This window comes from Phaeodactylum tricornutum, chromosome 2 (genome assembly GCF_000150955.2).
Source record: "Phaeodactylum tricornutum CCAP 1055/1 chromosome 2, whole genome shotgun sequence".
In the NCBI taxonomy this organism is placed as follows: domain Eukaryota; phylum Bacillariophyta; class Bacillariophyceae; order Surirellales; family Neidiaceae; genus Phaeodactylum; species Phaeodactylum tricornutum.
In genome coordinates, this window is record NC_011670.1 from 214,407 (window position 1) to 233,773 (window position 19,367).

A 19,367-nucleotide genomic window follows, 5' to 3' on the forward strand; every position below is an offset into this window, starting at 1 on the left:
AACCAGCTTGCGGCGATCAGTAGTCTCCCGAATCGGGCGTATGCTAGAGCTTGGGGTCGAGACTATGCTCTCTATTCTGGCTCTACAGACCCGATCACAAAAGGTTGCTTCGACAACGTCGATGTGTTGAACAACATTGTGGAAAAACAGACCCAGGGTCGCCCCGGTCTGCAGCCACCTTACGATGCTATTGCGATATTTCCTCCAGACGCAATTGTAACTAATCTTGATTACGACTTACTGGATATTATGCCGGAAGATAAGCTTGTTGCGATGGCCGGTCGGCGCAAGTCGCTACAGCCGGAAAGTCCATCTGAAGTTTTGTTTTTCAATCTGCATCATGAGCATGTGGCTACTGTATCGAAGTTGTGGTTCGACATGATACAGGACAAGAGTGTAACTTGTAGCGCCGGCAACGATACCGCATTGCTGCTCAGCGCCATTGAGTCTGTGTTGGACGCCAATCAGAGCATTGACTCTCTAATTTTCTCGCTCGACGAAACGGATACTGGATTCATTGGAAAAGGAACGTTTGCGATCAAAGGTACTGTCCCGATGGCCATGGCATCCAAAAAGGTCGCGCTACTTTCCAACTCGGAAGAAACAACCTGGACTGTTCAAAGTACCGTCGACTCGGTTTGCTTTCGATACTTTCCGAAGTGTGACGTAATATATTAGTTTGATTTCTTATGCGATCAGATGAAGCCTTTTTGCTCTTCTCGATTCAGCTCTCGAAGTAGTTTTGTTCTCGCTACATATTTTTATTTCCGAACTGTATATTTCTTACGATCGGTGAGTAGTTTTGTTGATTGTATAAATGCTGCGATCGGTCATGGCGCCGAGAGCCTCAAGAGCTACTGATGCCGGACAGGCTAAGCGTTCCAGGGACCAAGCAACATTTTAAATTCCAGTGACAACGGCATTTTGTACACTTTTATTACCATACGCTCTTCCGCAACTTGTACCGTAATGGCTCCAACATGGAAACATCCCCTTTCCATGCTTCTCTAACTCACACTGCCCCTTTTTATCTGTGAATTGCGGTAGACCATTGATATATTGATGGAATAATGTGTGACATTTCAAAAAAAGTCCGAAAGCTCTTGAAGGATCAAATGGAATTGTATTTCGACCACAAAACGCCAGAGGATGTCTATCGGGTTTTCCAGCAGGAAGCTTACCTTTTGCAAGAGAGTGAAGCAACTCGAACGCATCTGTTGTCTGATCCCTTTGAAAACCTTGCCGGTATCCAAGCAATCATGGACAGGCTATGCAAAATACTACGAGTAAAGGAGTGCCACCGAGTTTCAACCAAATCAGGGTATATTTCTATTAGTGCCGTCGTGCGACTCGATTCAGACGAAGCCATGACTCAGAATGGGGTGAAGTCTCATGTGGACTTAACCTTTTCGTATGAGAAAAGCGCCAATTGTGCGGCTGAAAGTAACAAAGAACCACCGACAAATATATGGTACTCTATCGAAATCAACAGAGACTACGGTCCTAGGGAGAAACTCTTGTGGTGTCAAATTTTTGCTCTCTCGTCGACACCATCCAAAACACCTGCTACGAGCGTGCAACAGAGTAGCGATAAGGAAGAGGACTGGTCAGATATAGAGGAAGACGTAGAAGAACCGCAAGAAGAAGAGATACACAGGATCGAAAGCAATGCTTCGCCGCTGCAAAACAAGAAGCGGACCCGCAGAGATGGTTCTCTATCACCGGGCGAAGCTCCCAAAGACACAGAAGTAATCGAAGACGATGCCGAATCATCCTCTAGAGAAGAACTCTGTGATCGCTATTATGCTGGAATGGACCCTGAAATACTAAATCAACTGCTGCACTGGTGCAGCCTTAAGCCGATGGACGAAATTACTGCTTTTTTTCTTCTCATGACTTTTCCATTTTACGAACACGAATGGGACATCGTTGGTTTCATTTTGGAGACTGTTTTCGGGCAACAAAGTGATGACGATTATGAAGATCAAAATAATTACAGTCAGTTATAAAACAATTCTCTTTCGCCTCAATAATTTACGTTTCTCTACTCTTTGTGGACTTCTCCTGAATAGCATCGGTCGCTGAATCCGCAGTCGACTTTACTTTTTGCACTCCCTTTCTGGTTTGTTTAGCCGCAACGGTGACTGGGCATGCTTCTTTGCCATCGGAATGAGTTGCCACTACTTGTTCGTGAACGCACAAGTCCCTTCCTTTGTCGCGAATAGAATGAATCTGCGTAAACAAGAAATTAGCGATTGGATCCTTGGTCTTTTCTTCCTCATCATCCCAGGTTTTGGAGTGTAGCAAAAACAGCATTAGTAAGGATGGTAGATACCAGAGGGATGTCAAAAATATTTTGCGTGCGTTAGCGTTCGTGCGCTCCCGTTTGAACTTATGCGCCACCGTTAAGGCGTAAGCGTTCAACGCAACGCCTTCCAAAGCAAACATACTGCTTGTCACGCTCGTCAAAGCGCATACAAACGGGACAGCACTCAAATACCAGGCGTATCGGACAACTATGTTCGCTGTTTGGACACCATCCGCTTCCAAACACGGTACCATTTGGAAACCACCACGTTTGTAATCTTCCCGGTACATGTAGGACAACGCAAAAAAGTGTGGCATTTGCCACAGATACAATATGCCTCCGAGCATCAAAGCTTCCATATCCATAATGGATCCTCCTGTCGCCGCGGTCCAGCCCATTACCGGAGGTATTGCTCCTACAACAGCACCCACCCACGTATTGTAGATGGACCGAGGCTTCATGTACGTGTACAACCCGGCGTAGAGCGCAATATTGCCAACGCCTAACGTGGTAGTAACGGGATCAGTCCCCGCTGCCAGCAAGGCTGCACCCGAAGCACCCCAGACCACGGCAGCCGATTTCGCTTTCGACAGTGTGAGCGCACCAGTAATCAGTGGTCGTTGTTGGGTTCGCTTCATTTTTTCATCCCGAGGAATCTCCAAAATTTGATTCCAAGCTGCAGCTGATGAGGAGCATAGGGCTGTGCCAACAACGCATGCTGTGAAAACGTCTAGCTGGGTTGAAAGTGGACCGCCTGTCGCGACAAATCCGGCTGCAGTAGTGGCGACCACCAGACCGGAAAGCTTGGCCTTGGCGAGATCAGCGTAAGCCTTGGCCGGTGAAGCCTTTCTAGCCTTTTCATCCGCAATGCCTTTGTTCGATTTTGTTAAGGTTGATCCCATGCCCATGGCAGCTACAGAAACAGTGCTTCGGTCATGTTGTGGAAGGCCGGGGCTTTCAGGAGAAGTGCCAGTAGAATCTGACGAGATAAAACGGACTGGATACAACTGGCGTAAGGTAATCGAGTGCGTGGCGTGTCGATAACTCGAGGATCCTAAAAACCCAGAGTTCCTTTGTCGCGCCAGAGTTATAAGATTTGGAAGGCGTCGCAAACCACGACAGCGAGACATGCTCAGCAAAGGATAACTAGGCAGATGAAGTATGTTCTCCAAAACTTGACCGATCAATCCCGCATTTCCAATGTGTCTACGCGTTTTTCACAACACGAAGACGCGTCTTTGTGGTCAATCTACAAAGTATACCGAAAATTTAATCTCTCGTAAAGCGCTAGAAAACAAAGAAAATGTGGGAGATTGAGCTTATTAATCGTGTGATAACCAATGTCGCTGGGGCGATGCTGTTGGCAACATTCTGTGTAAGGCAATTCGCAATGGTAGTTTGGAGGAAAGCAAGGGCTGCCGTCTATTGATCTTGTTGCATATTCGAGAGAGGGTCTGTGTTCTGTCCGATGCGGAGATTCTCTCCTGACTGCGACTGACTGTGAGCGGTATTTGCTTTTACGATAAAATTGAGGTGTTTGATTCGCTTAGGCGATTCACTATTTTACAGGAATCATTCCAATATCTTTCATGGATTTCGACAGAGCCTGGTCCTGTGACACAAAGCCTTTTCATCCGTTTCCAGCAGCGTCCAAATCGTTCGCGTGGTTTACAACAAGTGGATCGATTCTGCTGTTTTGCGGATTCCATTGATGAGACACGGCCTGCTCGGATTCACCTCGTTGCTATCTATTTCCACGACGGTACTTTACAGGCCTGGCATTTTTGTTTCCGCTTTCTCATTGATTACTCCCAAAGTACGAGAGCGTCGACTACACAGCAAGAGTGATCGTTTTCGTCGCCACTCGCGGATTTACAAGCTGCTTTCTCGAACTCCATCAAGCAACAGCATGAGCAGTATCGCTACTGGAACTATCCGAGATCGCATTCAAAAAATCCAAGACGTGATTGGAACTGATGCCGGAAATCGTGGTATGAAAGCTCTAATAGTGAAGGAAGATTTGCTGCTGGCATCCTACATCTTTGGAACGCTACCTACTGCATCGACCGTCGTGGTCTTGTCGGGTTTCCCTTGCTGTGTCAATGAAACACCTCCGACCGAGACGGATGGTCCGCCCGGTACCATGTCGTTGGCGCGCACAGCGGTCGCCTTGGGACATAACGCGGTTGTAGTGGTGGACGACTGCAACTCTGCAGTTTTCGAAGCAGCACTCCATAATCTTGCCTTGCCAGATGAGACAAAGCGTAGAAAAATTCGCCTCGAAACTTTTCCACCTGACTTCAACGATGCGGAAGAAAACCGTTTTCAAGATCTGGCCAAATCCTGCGATTTACTTCTGGCCTGTGAACGTGCCGGGCCCGGCAAAGACGGTATCTGCTACACTATGCGAGGGATTGACATGAATTCCAGGGGCCTCATCGCTCCTCTGCATAGATTTGTGCTAGAACGGAAGGACGGAGTTGCATTTATAGCCATAGGTGATGGAGGGAACGAGCTTGGCATGGGAAAAGTGATTGACGCGATCCGAGAAAGTCCCCAAATCCCCAATGGCAATGTAATTGGTTGTGTCGTTTCCGCAGACCATTTGGTGGCTGCCAGCGTATCCAACTGGGGAGGATACGCCTTGTCAGCAGCAGCTGCATTGATCCGAGCCGAGCATGACTCCACCACTAAAACAGGCGATGATCTCGAGAAGACTGTTAGAAAATGGGTGCATAAGTGCCTACCTACGGAGCCTCAAGAGGTTGAACTGCTGCGCCGATGCGTTGAAGCTGGCTGTCGGGACGGGGTCAGCGGGAAAATTGAAGAAACGGTAGACGGAATGTCTTTTGAAACGTCGCTGAAGTGTCTTCAGGAAATCCGCAATACAGCGTTGAATGAAAAGTGAATTTTAGTCCACCAGTACGCTACATGGTTTGGTACGACCCCTCTTACGCAAAGACAGGGCGAAGGAAACAGTTTCATCATGAGCAACAACCTATTTGCGAAATATCTGTAAAGGACAGTATGCCATAGCACATTGTGAGCTAAAGGCCAGATCAAATATTTCACCTTACAGTACCAAATTATTGACAAAATTTTGCTACCTAAGGTGTTGTGCAGGGTCGACTCGTGATTGTTTGGATTGTGTTTTTCGTACAGATAGTTTTTTCCTTAATGGATTTAACATTTTGACAGTTATTACAAATTGATGTACTGTCAGTCTATCACGTGAAATAGTTTTTTTTGCGCATAACAGTAAGAAGCTTTTTTTAAACCGGTATATTGCAGGTCGCGAAGAGACTTGACCGTGACTTTCCTGGATCTTGGATGACTTTGCTGCGAGCCTTTTCGTTATGGTAACAGGTTTCACTTCGGAAGTCGCTGTCGATAAGAAAGTTTTGTCAAATCACCGAGAGAAGCTTTCTTTGACGCTCCTGTGCATTTTTGATACAATCCTAGAAATGACTCTTGTGACCTGACACAAGACTGAAATACATTTCGGGCTAATGTAATAACACACTGGTAACTTCCTCGACAACGTTCACAAATCTCTGCCAGGTTGTCATGAACTTCTAATAGCCTGAAAGAGAGACAAGCGATTTTCAAATTACCTGTTAAATCCAATGCCCCAATTACACACTCTCCGAGCAACGATGCGAAACAGCCAAGATTTTCAGGAACAACAATGCACGAGACAAGAGCGTTCATCGACGACAGCTGCGATGGAAATAGATTTTGAGGCGGTCAGATCGATTCTCGCGCAAGATGTTTTCAATAACAGTTTCTTGATAAACGTGGGCTCAGAATGCCAAAAATTCCAAGATATTGGTGTTGTGGCTGCTCTGCAAATAGCTTTGGATGTTGCGGATTCGCTCGCCGCAGAATACGCTTCCTATACTTGTTGTCATGACTCCTCAGACCCTTCAAAATTCAACGGCTACTCAAGCCAAGCTCCGTAAATTATAAGGTCACAAGGTTTTCCGTTAATACAGTTTTCGTTGCTCTCGCCATACTTCAAAAACAGTTCTGAAATCATTTTGTATTGACAACGAACCCATACAAGCGTCAATTTTAAAGCAAAGTGGTGTAAGCCATCGCATAAGCTTTACCAACCAAATATTCTATAAGTGATTGCATAACGGGATGTGGGTCCATGAGAAACATCACCGCATGTGTAGGGATGTCTTGTGCGCATGTATGAAACAGAGCAATTAAACAAAATCGAGCGGGTCTTTAAGTCTTTCATAGCTACTTTTACTATATTCGAGGAACTATCGCAAATGTGCATTGTTCATATGTTGTACCTGTATAAGAAAACATTTGGCAATTGATTAATCAGGTAATAAAAATGAAGAACACCTTCAAAAATTTTAAAATTCATAGCAAACGTACAGCAAATATCTTGGCAGTCCGACAAGCAGTCCTCCTTGCTTCGAGCAAGTCCATTTGTAGCAGGGGTCGTTTCACACTGACTTTTGCAATCCGAAAGCGACCTGAGAAATCTTGGGTCTTTTTTGGTTCCCGAGACATCGCCTTTGTCCTTCGGTTTTTGTCCAGGTACGTTTGGCCTTTGGTTAACACGGGGAGGGCATTTTGTGAGACGCTTCGTGACGTGAAAATTGCGATTTTGCCTTGCCGAAGCCAAGTCGAGCATATGGAAAGGCCTCGCGCTACCCCTCAGATCTTCGGCGTTTTACACAAAGGGTGTACGTACGTTTTGCCGGTTTTGTAAACCGCCACGTTTTCGTCAACTGCAGAAGCTCCTTGAAAGCACGATCCGATGATTATAGCCGGCAATACTAAAGATATGAGACTCCTTCGTGTTGTGCTTTCAACTCCATCTCCCATTCCCACACCAGTCAGAGTCCGGTAGTCTTGCTGAAGCCGAGATGACAGACCAAATGCTCCATTGCCCATAATCGCAATTAGAAGTAGCATACCGCACTTCATAATTTCTGACAATAAAAAGGCCTAATAGGTTTAGCGCTGTTTTAAAAGAGCGCTTGAATAGGTAAGAACTAAAGACGATACGATGCTCTGCCATCAACCGTAAAGCGGAGTATGCCAACGTCCCCATCTCTGTTTTAAAAAAAAAAACACCTTGGTGCTACTGCGTGTACGACTTCCAAACCCATACACTACTCGAACCTTTTGGAAATTTTTGATATCTCGCGAAGGCCAGACCGATACCAGGTTGACTGTGAAACCCCATATCCGTAGAGAAAGACAGACGGACCATGTTCCCGTACATAAGCGAAAAACACATGCCATCGACAGACGAGCTAGAAAGATACGTAGCTATCAATAATAGAAGCGAGACGAAATTCACTGCAAAGCTGGTCACACACAAAGGGTGGCCTCCATTGTGGATCATGCCTTTATCTTTTTGCAAGAAAGCTAAATGTAAATCATTATGTCAAGTTGTCTATGCATAATGCTTGGGACAATTCATGCAGTTGAAAACAATAAAATGATGTGGGCTACTATTTTATTCTAGGAGGAAAGGTTTCATTCATTGACTCAGTTCTTGATAACTCATCGATTCTGTCTTGGTAATAATCAACAGTATGCTTAGACTTTAGATAGGATTTTCATGTTTATTGAGCTAACCCTCGCCATTACGCCTTCAGGCAACATCATTTTTTCTTTCTACTGGTAAGTTTGACCAGATAAGCCTGCAGATTCTTTTGCGTTCGCTCATCTAGACAGAAGCTGACAAACTGTTCCAAATCTTTTTCTCGGTTCTGTTTGAGGCTGGCTATGGCATCTTGGCGAATGAGCATCTTACTAGCAACACGGGCCACGGATGGAATCCTGGCCCACTGAGAAGCAGTCTCTTGTGCTCTCTGTCGAACTACGTCCCTGGACACAACTTCATCCACCAATCCAATGGCCATGGCATCATCAGGACTGTACAACGTGCCGAGGGACAGCGACAGCTCTGCCGGACGACGTCCAATCGTGTCAATAAGTTGTTGCGCTAAGAAAGGAGGAGCAACAATCCCAAATTGCGTTTCGTTTAGCCCAATAGTTGGCGCATGTTTGTCTTCAGTCTCCGACATGATTCTATAATCACAGGACAGGGCAAGCATGCAGCCAGCAGCTGGAGCGTGCCCTTCAATCGCCGCGATACTGGCCAATCGGCTACCGTACAAATCCAAGTACAGTTGCTGAAAAGACGTCCAAAAGGCGTTGAGTCGATCTGGGTCGGGGTCCGCCATTTCGCGAAGATCTAAGCCAGCCGAAAATATAGAAGGGTTTCCCGACTGAAGTACGAGAGCTTGAAGTCGTTCGTCCTGCTCAATGGATTTGATGGAAGCGGAGAGCGCTTGAAACCTAATCGTGAATTGCAATAGTGTAAGTGACAAGAGGAATTCACGAGTATACATTAGATATCGTGCCCGTTATTCTTACATTTCTAGTGAAAGTGAGTTGACAGGCATGTAGTTCATCGTTATTACTGCGACACCCGTCTCGATATCAATGTCGGTCGACACTAGATCCGACAACGTAGTTGAAAATGAGTTGGACAGCATGGCAGCGCATTTGCGCCATTGAGCCGCTCCGCCATTTCCAGCAATTTTCCCCAAGGTTGTGCCGATTCGAAACATAAATGCGGGTCCGAGGATTAGCTTCTAATTCTTCTCGATGTGGTGACAAAAGAGTGCTTTGTCAAAGTTGCACACGATATTTCTTCTTTGGCCGGCCAGAGTTGTCGAGTTCTCCGTGCCCTGCTACCGGAATGCAAACACCGGCGACGACCGCCGGGACCGAACGTCTTGACACCATGACTCCCTTCAACAGATCTTCCACGTATACATCACTGTAACCGTAATTGTTATTTATCACGACTGAAAAGTTCGCGGTACGAAAGATGACGACCCAGCGTTTCAATCAACACATGTCTGTCATGTGATATATATAAACTGCACGCAATCGTCCTCAACGCGTCACTGTTCCAATCGATCACTGTAGATGTGCAGGTGAACTTACGGCCAAACGTACGCCGGATAGTGCCATTCTTAGACATCATCACGGTCGTGCTCAATACATGGAAAACATCAGCAATGGCACATTCGTTTCTGCGTATGTTAGTCACTTGCTTTCTCTCTGCTTCCGTCATGGTAACTAAAGTTTTAGCGTTAAAAACTTCCGCTCTTCCGAGATTAAGCTCCCGGTATTTCGATCGGCTTAAGATGGACCCTTCGAAGTTAGACAAGGAACCAACCTTAGGGAAACTGCAGAAATTACACGAAGCTCATTTGAAGCTCATCCCTTTCGAGAATCTGGCGCAACATGGGGCCTTCGGAGGCCCAGCAACATTGGATATGCACCAAACGGCAGAGAAGATTCTAAACAGACAACGGGGAGGTTTTTGCTTCGAGCTGAATTCATTGTTTTCTTGCTTTTTGATCGAGTTGGGGTACGTTGTGACTCGTGTCCCTGCAGTTGTATATACGCCAGAGGGCTTTCGGGATAGCCCAACGCATATGGTTCTTTTTGTTGCGATTGACAGTATCAGCAGCAAATGTCTATATTTTGCGGACGTTGGTTTCGGTGAGCCAGCCATACATGCATTGAACTACTCGGTTTTCGATACGGAGCAAGTCACCCCCGATGGTATGCAAAGCTTACTGAAACGAGAAGGTGAGGATGTGATTCTTTACTGGATGAAGGAGGGAAAGTGGACTCCTCGTTTAAAATGGGAGTACAAATCTTCTATTGGTGATGGCTTCGATGTGTCGTCGTTTGACCAGTATTTACAACTGGTACAGGATCCGACGTCAATCTTTTCGCAGAAATCAATTGTCACTTTGGTGAACCGTGAATACAAAATATCAATGGCTGGTAACAAGCTCAAAGTTACAGGCCCACCGCGATTCGTAGCCCCAGGAATAGAAGGATCGCCCGTCATCGAGTATTGCAGATCGGAACAGGAGGCGGGCAAGATCCTTCGCGATCGATTCGGGATCCCGCGACAAGAAACCGATGGCTTGAATCTGCAAAAATCTACTCAAGCAAGCGAGGCTATATGGTCTAATTTCTAGACAGAGGAAAAGCAAGTCGAGTGGTGAATTACAAACTCTAACTTTACCTCTTAGGGTCGATGGGAATGACATGTGAAAGAAGCACGACTTGTTGGAAAAAAAACCTGGGATATTAGTTCTTTTTCGAAACTTCAAGCTTGGCTTTCTTTCGGGCTCTCTCTTTCATGCGCAACCGAAGCTTCTTTTGCCGAGTCGCCTTGTCCTCTTGCTCATTGGCAGCTAGCGCTTGTACTTTCTCAAGCTCATCCACTTCGGCGTCATAATCCTCTTGGCATCGCGTGCACAATCTGCTCACATGAGTTTTCTTATCTTCGTAACATGGGACATCAGGCTTTCTTAGTTTTGGAGGTTTTTCCTCCGCAGGAGCTGCATCCCACCACTTAGGTGGATCAACATGCCGCTTCGCGATTTGTTTGCAGCACATTTCCACGTAGTCCAACAGTGCTGATCTTGCAACGTATTTTGCATAGAACGCTTTGGCATTCTCTCCGATAATTCGACATTCGTCGTCATGTTCGCGGCACCATTTGATCTTCTCGTCGAGATCAGACAAATCAGATTTCACCGGAATGTGGTCATGGTATGGTTTAAGCAAAGGAAAGTACCACATTCGATCGGCTACCTGCCGAGGCTCAACTTTCAGAATAACCGACCCTAGCCGCATCATGAAGCCATACCGGCATGCCGCGCAGTGACCATCTACATAAACCAAATACTTGTACTTTGATTGTTCGTAGATTGGGGTGAAATGTTCTTTGCCAGCTGTAAAGCCAAACTGTTTGGCACGCAGAAATGTCATGGGTCCGTCGGCAACCTTCTTATCACGTAAATTCCACTGCAATAAAAACTAAACGAGTAAGAACCTCCGACTTTTGTAGTAATGTACATCGATATAAAAGGAGCCACTCACCCCGACAATAGCTGCGTCCAAGTATGGTTCTTCGCCGCCTTTGACAGAATCGTCGCTCCATTCCGCACTGAGAAATGCCACTTTGAGTCGCTGGTTGTTCTCGATGGTGGTTCCGCCACCTGTTGCGGTGCCTCGAAAGAATGCTGTCGCAACACGCTCCTCATCCCAAGAGCGTTCAAACTTTCGAAAATTGGCTTCAGTAAACAAATCACGAGGATTCCCGTTTATCTCGATGTTGCCAGCATGATCTACCGTATGCATGAACGTATGCGGAAATACCAAACCGCAGGCAGCTTCCCAATCTTCAGAGCTAGGCCATGGAATGTCGGTGAAGCGGTCTGGCGCGGCGGCATAAAATGAAACAATTGGAGCATACGACTTAAACATATGCTCCTCCACCAAATCCACATCCTGCTCTGGATCACGATCATCTCGATCAAATATAAAGCCATAAGGTTCCACAGGTACACCTCGTGGGACGTTGATTTTGAGCTGTGGATAATCACGTTTGTTGAGAAAGAACTCACAATCTGGAATCTTGCGAAGCCGACAAGCTTCCGCCAGCATATCCTGAAGTGGTGATAAAAAGTGGTCTCCCCAAAATTGGCTTTTTGTTTTGTCCTCAAATTTGGTCAGTTCATTGCAGATAATATTTCCGTTAGCCCACCATTTGCTTCTGTCTGGCTCAACTTGCTCTTCGCGATACAGTCCGGCCTTTTGTGTGTAATACGAATCCAACGTCCCGTCCCCTTCAATACGCAATTGATCTGCCCATGTATTCCGAAATTCAGAGTTAGTAAATGGCGCAAATATTCGAAGTTTTCCGTTCCGTATCATCACATATATACCGCATTTCATGTGAAAGAAAAGATATTTGAGAGAGTTTAAAACCGACGACGGTGTCGTACACCGATGAAACGGTACATCTAGACGCTCAGCGATAGTCTCCATGGCAAGCCGTGTCTCGGACCGCTCGTACATGTTATCGGAATCATCATTCGGCTCTAAACCGTATGAGAGTGGTACCTTTGCGGCGCAGGAAGGTTCCTTACGAGCTATTTCAATATTGGGCAGTAAGATGGTCTGTATTTGCTCCCAGCTAATTAGCATCGTGAAGATGTGCTGCAAGTGCGGGTATTCGGGATTGCTTCCACCGTGGTACTTGTTATATCGTTGCATAAATTCGAGACACTCATTCTTGCTTTCGAAGCGGGGCACCCCGTTGGGAAATGACGAAACTGCATCCAACCAGTTAAGAGAGTCGCCCTTGGGGCCGAACACACCGCGAATTTCTGGCGCCTGGACGGGACCACTGTTATCTGTCATTGCTACTAATCCGACGGACGTTGCTAAACTGAGATACAAAACTTATAGATACAGAAGTGCCCGCCGCATCGCTGGATCATATATCAAAGGCGAGTACTTACATTATGCACATATCAGCATTTTATCCACCGTATTCCTTCGTCTCCTGCTAGAGTTGATGTCGTGGTCGAACTGGTCGAAGACATAATTTGACGAGGGTTCAAGCTTAATTTCCTAGCCCTAACTGTAAACTGGATCTATCGAGACAGGGCATTAATCATGTCACGTCCCTACTCTGAATATCGTGGTGGAGCACAAAAAGACGTTTTATCCACATCCAATTTTAGAGTCTCCTCAGCAAATCACTAGCACCTAACTATCAATTCGGAAATCAGATTTCATAAGTTTAAAACGTTGAGGGGTATTCACAGACGCAGCAAAGCAAGTCGGTAAAGCACTCATCCAATATAACCAGACGGAAGACAAGCCCCATTGGTTTCCGATAAATCATCAAGGCAAAGGCGGCCTACATCCTTTTTTTCTCATTGAGTCTTCAGCGTGACCATGGCGAGCAAGAAACGTAGTGCTGCTGCACTCAGCGAGGATGGGGAACTTGCTAATGATGAAATCCTGGAGCTGCATCAGTTCGTGGAGGGGTGCTCTGGATATTTTCAGTGCAGGGCCTGCCGTATGCTTCCATTGGACTTGCGTGCCTTCGGATCTATCTCATTGGGCCGTCCTTCAGTCGAATTCGTTCAAAATCATAGCAAGATTTGTAGGGGCGAAGTCTTCTGTTTGGATCATTTGGCCAAAACAATGAAAGAGTTCATCAAAACTGAAACTAACATCAACAGCAGCATTCTTTTGCAGCCTCGGTTCAAAGTCATTATCCGAGAAATTGTTGCGCATAACGAGATACTTGTGGAAGTATTCACACATGGTGTTGAAGCTGTCATGAAAAAAAAAGCTGATGCCGATTTCGCCACTCCAGGGCTTTGGAAAAAACTCCCCAACAAGGTATCTTATGAAAAGGTCGCGGATGCCTTCGAAGGCTTCATTGTGACAACTACGGATCTTTTTGGTAAACTGGGAGAGTTCACGCTGCTCTTGCGCTACTTACAGTCGATCTGTCCGGCTCTGAGCGTGCCGGCAGAGGTGCTGGCGTCGAGTGCGGCTGCCAAGAAGCGAGCGGCAGAAGACGCTAAAAACGCTCCCCCGCCGTCTTCTGATGAAGAATCGGATGAAGAGTAAATGCAAAAGATGGATATTCTTTTGTAGGTTGGAGACTATAACTAAGATTGACGAAAGATGCTCTGCTATACTGTAGTAAAGTTTTGAGCCTTTCAGCCGAAGTTCTCGTCTAAAAAGAACCCGCATTTACATCACTTTTTGTTGGTGGTGAATGCTACAGCAAATTCTCATTTTTCTTTAGTGGTAACAGAATTCTAATTGTTGTGAGCATCTCCTTCCGATCAGTGCTTCCGGTCAGAGAAAGAAAGCACCGCTCACAGTAATCTTTCTTTTGATAGGTCTCACAGGCATATACATACGCGATTTCTTCTCTTCGAAAACAAATCTTGAGAATAATGTCCCACAAAGAGAATCACGAAAAAATGGAAGTTTTTTTTGCTCGCTGCCATTGCGGCCGCGTTCAAGGTCGTTTTATTTGCAACGCAACCCACTTGACAGCTATAGACTGCAATTGTTCCGATTGCTACATGCGCAAGAATGTACATATCGTCGTCCCCATTTCGGCCTTTCAAATCTCTATGGAAGAATCTTTGGAAGACGCAACAATACTTTATGAATGGGGCACAAAGGCCGCCGCTAGACGATTTTGTAAAGTGTGTGGTATAATGCCTTGGTATAAGCCAAGGTCCAATCCTGACGGGGTCGCGATAACAATTTACTGTGTTGACTGGACAAAAAATGGTACGTCGCAACCGCCTAAAATTGATGTGATGAACTTCGATGGGGCAAATTGGGAGCAGTCCATGGAGAAACACGACGGCAAAATATCGGCAATGTCCACCAAAAAAGGAGCGGTTAAGTTTGATTGGTGGTAAAAGGCAACGCAAATCGCGTCTAGCGGCTGGTGAGAATCGAGCTTGCATAATTACATTCATGCTTGATATCGTAGCTTATTTTAAGAACATACCTACAGCGTCAAAAAACTCCTGGCTGCAACTCGAAAAGCAGTCAGCTTTTGAGTAAATCGATCACGGTTGGCATTATCAAGACTTCGACTGACATCTGCTAGGAGTTTGTTCAGAGCTTCGTTCAATTTTGCCTGGTTTTCAGGAGCTTGGGTACTGAGAAGATGATCTTTGTATGCAGCAAAGCCTGATTCACTGGCAAGCATCAAACTGAGCATCGGACGCATCACTGCCCAATGATGTTGGGGTGGACCGTAAAGCAACAGGTTAAACAGTGTCATCGTTAGACTGGAAAACAGATTGGGCTGGGCTGCCAAGTGCTGTAAAAAAATCGAAGAAAAATCTTAGAAACGCTAGCTAGCTGGAGAAGACAAGGTTTGCAAACATCACATACCTTGCTAAGGTTTCGCATTTCTAGCTTGTCCTTTCCTTGGTTCGTGAAGTAGAATGATGCCATATGGTCGATGGTGTTTGCACAGCAGGCACTGATTGTGGCGTCAGTCGATTGCAATCCATCATGCACCGAAGCCATGATCTGCATAAATATATTCGTATCCATGGCAAAAGCAGTTCTTCGGTGGTTTCGAAACAGAATTTCGATGAACCCATAGTACGCCTTGCTTACCTTCGGATAGGCATTGATTTCTTCAAGTGGAATCGTCAAGCATAAGCGCAACGCTACATCCAACGAATTCTCAAGAGCCCGGTCGTTATATAATTCAAAAACGCCGAAACAAACGTAGTTGCCGCCGAGAGCGGAATTAAGCACGTTCAGTGCTAAAGCAAGGCCCTTAAAGCGCTTTTTGTAAACTTCTGGATCGTTCGCCACTGGAGGCGGTAAGGACAAGATGCGACTTCCGTACGCGCACACCACATCGCTGACGGTGCGAAAAAGGAGAATACCGTTTGGACTGCTTTGATCAAAGTTGACACGATTGGCCTTGTTATGACAAAACTCTTGCAGAAAGCGAAGTAAGCTGACCGTGACATCCGACTGGTCAAACCACACGTCAGCAACTTTGGACAACAATGGCAAATGATGCGGGTGCATAATGTCAAAAAGCGCACTGTAAGTTTTGCGATTGTGGAGACTTGCACCAATGCCACGAAGGTCTCGAAAGACTCCTATTAAAGGTTGCCTACACTGCTCTTGTCGCAGATCGGATGGTGAAAGCCCTTCCAAGCGTGTCAGCTTCACCACAATAGGTTCTAGAAATTGTTCGAACGTCAAACCCAACTTTTCTTCTCCAGAAGGCGACAGTAGTAGTCGTGTCAAAGTTGCGTGGAAAGTCGTCCGCTGGCGAGAATTCCCAGGCATCGACAAGAAGGGGAAGTGCTCTTCGGTGTGATGGTGAGCTAGGAATCGGACTGTCTCCAGGGTGAGCAATAGTTTTGAACTACTATACCCTTGAGCCATGTCGTGTAGCAAGTCCAAGGTCTTTCCAATGAGATCTTGGTCTTCGGGCCAGAATTTTAAGTTATTACCAATCTTGGTGACAATCAGGTTGGCAACCGCTGTATGATCACCCATGCCCAAGTGCTCAAACATACGCAGATAGATTTTCTGCTTCGTCGAAGTCCCGCCTGAGTCCAGCTTAGATGTCATCATTGCAACTACAGATAGCGTGCCGTTTGTGTCAATAGGGCTTGAAGAGTTTGCCCCGGCCATTTGATCCCACATAAACATGTATACGCGACGAAAATTCTGAAAGTAGCATAGAAGGGCATGCTCTAAGCGAGCATTGGCACGTCCAACCCCGTTTGACGATGTCAGTCTATATTCCATTCCTTGCGCCAACTGCAACACGCGCCTACTGAGACTGGCATCGATAGTCTCTTCACCATCTGCCATGTGGGTAGACGACCACGAATGGCCACCAACGATCGCCCCTACGATGTAAACCAACCACGTGAGCTGCCCTTCAATGATCTCGACGCGCAGCATCACATCAGGCGGGGCTGAGTTGGTCGCGCTTGACCCTAGCTTAGCCACAATGTCTTGATATGAGTTCAGCAACGGGTCGAACTTGTTAAGAATCAAGTTGGCAACTGTACCGTATTGAAAGCGGCAAATGATTGGGAGCCGATCCAACTGTTCTTTCAAAGACCCATCATCGTCCAACGGATCTTCAAGCGCACCGTCGCTGCGTATAACTGTTTCCGACGAACCTAACATACTATCAATGTAAGTTTCGGCAACTAGAAGGACCTGCTTTTCCAAGTGAGCGACGTGTCCACGCGCCCCCGTTTCAGGACGAATATAGGGTACTGCTGAGACTAAACGTGCCCACAATGCCAATAGATAGTGAATCGAATTGGTGCTGTACTGCCAGTTTTGTACCGATTGCACAGTAAATGTCGCAGCCAACTCCAACCACTCGAGGTAGCCATCCGCCTTGACAAGCTCACTGAGTTGGTAGTTCGCTTTCAAGCGCCCGAGAAGACGACAGAATTGATGGTAGTTGTCTTGATGTTGTAGACCGGTACGATTGGACATCATTTCGCGAATGCCAGTGATGAGGCGGCCCAAAAAAACGGCCCGGTCCTTGTCTGTTGGAAAGAGAGATCGACGCACTGAGGACAAAAGTATCAATGCCTCCATAGCTTTAGATGATTGAGGGGGCTCCGTGTTAGCGTAGAATTCAAACAACAATTCTGTGGTAGCCGGGTCGGATAGAAGTGGTCGCCACGAGGTAGGTGCTTGAATTGTGCCTACGTCTTCGGTCGATTCGTCCGGGTTTGTTCCAATGAAGTCAAAGTTGAGACACCGTACCGTCAGCGATAGCGCCTGTTCGCCTAATATTGCTTGCTGTCGAGGATCAGCGCCTAAGGTAAACATAAGCAAAAAAGTGGTAAGAAACAGAGATGAGATCTGCTTTAGCTGAACAAAAAAAGAATGTCTTGCAAGCAACGTACTTATTGCACCAGTTTGTAACTGCTTCAGTGTGGTCAATCCCAATTGAAAGACCTTGAGCAAGCAGACATCCCGGAAAGAGACGGACGTTTTGCGGTGTTGCGTCAAGGTTCGACCACTGGTGGGAATATTCAGCTCGTCGACAAGTTGATTGAGAATTTTGAGGCCAAGAATGCAGTGATCTACAGTTGCTTGAAGAAACTTGGTCACATCGTCGGCTAGTTCCCTATGCGCCGAGTCGTCGAACCATCCCAATTTGGTGATGCGGCAAACCAGTTTTATCAGCGACAATACCAGGAAGTCTTGCAGAGAAGGTCCGTTGTTGGCCAGATAGCCTAAGACATAGTTCCGGATATCTATACGTTGTGGGACGGTGAAGGAATTCCAATGTATCGTTACAAGTTCAATGAGGCTGTTCGATGCTACCAGACGGGCATACTGTGATTTGGAATTATCCAGAATGTATTGACATTGCGGAATGTACTCAGCATTCGACTGTAGACTCAGCAACCGTTGCTGTGCCTCGCTACGAGTGACCGTTTCGGAATCAAAATTTGCAGCCACACCCGTGTAGAGCGTTTCGCACAAGGCTTCCACCTGAACTAACTGAGCCGCGTCCATTCTTGAATCAACGCAATTTTTAAGAAAATGTTTCAATGACGTAGGTCGGTCACCAAGTATGAATCACAACGGTCGTCACACCTCAAGTGAAGCGTCGGAGGTGAGATAATTTATGGCAGGATTTAGAGGACTTCGAATAAAGTCTATTGGCTTCTGACTGGCAGTGAGGGTATACAGAGGAAAAAGGGTACGATCCAAAGCTCGATCGTGTACGATGAATGACGGAGGGGAACCGTATGGGTTGCTTTTAAAGCAATTTGTTGTGGCGATGCAAGAAAGGACGACTCGAAGGCAGACGAAGGATTGTGATCGCATGAGTAGACGAGCCGTTGCGTTTTTGTGCTGTGTTTGTTGATCCAACTTCTGGTAAGGACAACGTCTCACCAGAAGTTCAATCGCCTACTGCTAAAAGCCAAGTCGCTTCCGTCCCACACACAACGAATCACAGCCCCACAGTCCCTACGAATATCCAAGAGTACAATGTAGACTCATAATCTTTGTAGTTCATCATTTTCCTGACTTTGATCTCCATCGTCGTTTTGTGTTCATCAATAGAACTACGAAGCAACCCCTCCGTCTTTCTGATCCCAGCCCTGCCCTACCGCTCCCCTGTCCTGCCCTCTGCCATCATGTCCCCGTCTGCCGATTTCACCATCTCCGACTTTCCTCACAAAGTCCTTGATCCAATCGCCACCGACACCATTGCTCCCTCCTATGCGTCGCTTCTCCTGGCCCAACGCCAGCTCAGCGCCAACACATCTGCCATTCCCAGCCTCAACGGCGGCGGCGCTCATGGCCACATGGCTCTGACGCTCACCGCCGCCGCATACGCCGAACTGTCCGACGTCCCCTTCGTCATCCCCGTTGCTCCCATTGCCGACCCCGAACCGGGTACCACGCAACCCCAAATTACGGAGAACAATCGACTCCACAAACACGCTGTGGCCATCCACAGCCTTTATGTGGCCGTCAACAATGCCCTCCGACGCCAAATCCTTGACGCCGTTCCTCGCGTCTACGTCCGCGACTTAGAGCACCCCCAGTTCGCGTACAGCCACGTCACCTGCCTTGACCTGCTGGACCATCTCTGGCGCAACTTCGG

At 46.7% G+C, this 19,367-nt stretch overlaps 6 protein-coding genes across 6 annotated transcripts in view; 3 read left to right on the forward strand and 3 right to left on the reverse strand.

Moving 5' to 3' along the window:
- Window positions 1–2,034: 2,034 nt before the first annotated feature.
- PHATRDRAFT_32550 (predicted protein) lies at window positions 2,035–3,216 on the reverse strand (the record flags this gene model as incomplete). Its single annotated transcript, XM_002177850.1, has 1 exon — window positions 2,035–3,216. The coding sequence occupies one exon, from the start codon at window positions 3,214–3,216 to the stop codon at window positions 2,035–2,037; it is 1,182 nt and encodes a 393-aa protein (XP_002177886.1).
- Window positions 3,217–7,884: 4,668 nt separating this feature from the next.
- PHATRDRAFT_18064 (predicted protein) lies at window positions 7,885–9,023 on the reverse strand. The gene is made up of 2 exons (XM_002177851.1): window positions 8,726–9,023; window positions 7,885–8,647 (listed from the first exon to the last, which is right to left on the reverse strand). Exons 1-2 carry the CDS (start codon window positions 8,920–8,922, stop codon window positions 7,948–7,950), a joined length of 897 nt encoding a protein of 298 aa, XP_002177887.1. The 5' UTR covers window positions 8,923–9,023; the 3' UTR covers window positions 7,885–7,947.
- Window positions 9,024–13,053: 4,030 nt separating this feature from the next.
- On the forward strand, window positions 13,054–13,892 carry PHATRDRAFT_43356 (predicted protein). The gene has a single exon (XM_002177542.1). It carries the CDS (start codon window positions 13,139–13,141, stop codon window positions 13,823–13,825), a length of 687 nt encoding a protein of 228 aa, XP_002177578.1. The 5' UTR covers window positions 13,054–13,138; the 3' UTR covers window positions 13,826–13,892.
- A 295-nt stretch (window positions 13,893–14,187) lies between these two features.
- PHATRDRAFT_9728 (predicted protein) lies at window positions 14,188–14,577 on the forward strand (the record flags this gene model as incomplete). Its single annotated transcript, XM_002177543.1, has 1 exon — window positions 14,188–14,577. A coding segment is annotated over one exon (390 nt), but the record flags the coding sequence as incomplete, so codon positions are not given.
- A 155-nt stretch (window positions 14,578–14,732) lies between these two features.
- PHATRDRAFT_18067 (predicted protein) lies at window positions 14,733–18,543 on the reverse strand (the record flags this gene model as incomplete). The annotated part of the gene is made up of 4 exons (XM_002177852.1): window positions 17,647–18,543; window positions 16,424–17,535; window positions 15,121–16,324; window positions 14,733–15,073 (listed from the first exon to the last, which is right to left on the reverse strand). Exons 1-4 carry the CDS (start codon window positions 18,263–18,265, stop codon window positions 14,733–14,735), a joined length of 3,276 nt encoding a protein of 1,091 aa, XP_002177888.1. The 5' UTR covers window positions 18,266–18,543.
- A 351-nt stretch (window positions 18,544–18,894) lies between these two features.
- The window catches only part of PHATRDRAFT_32553 (predicted protein), a gene marked incomplete at both ends in the record, with an annotated part of 634 nt that continues 161 nt past the window's right edge, over window positions 18,895–19,367 (forward strand). Inside the window, one exon of the mRNA XM_002177544.1 lies at window positions 18,895–19,313. Within this exon, the coding sequence (XP_002177580.1) occupies window positions 18,895–19,313 (419 nt within the window). The remainder of the gene's footprint in view (window positions 19,314–19,367) is intronic.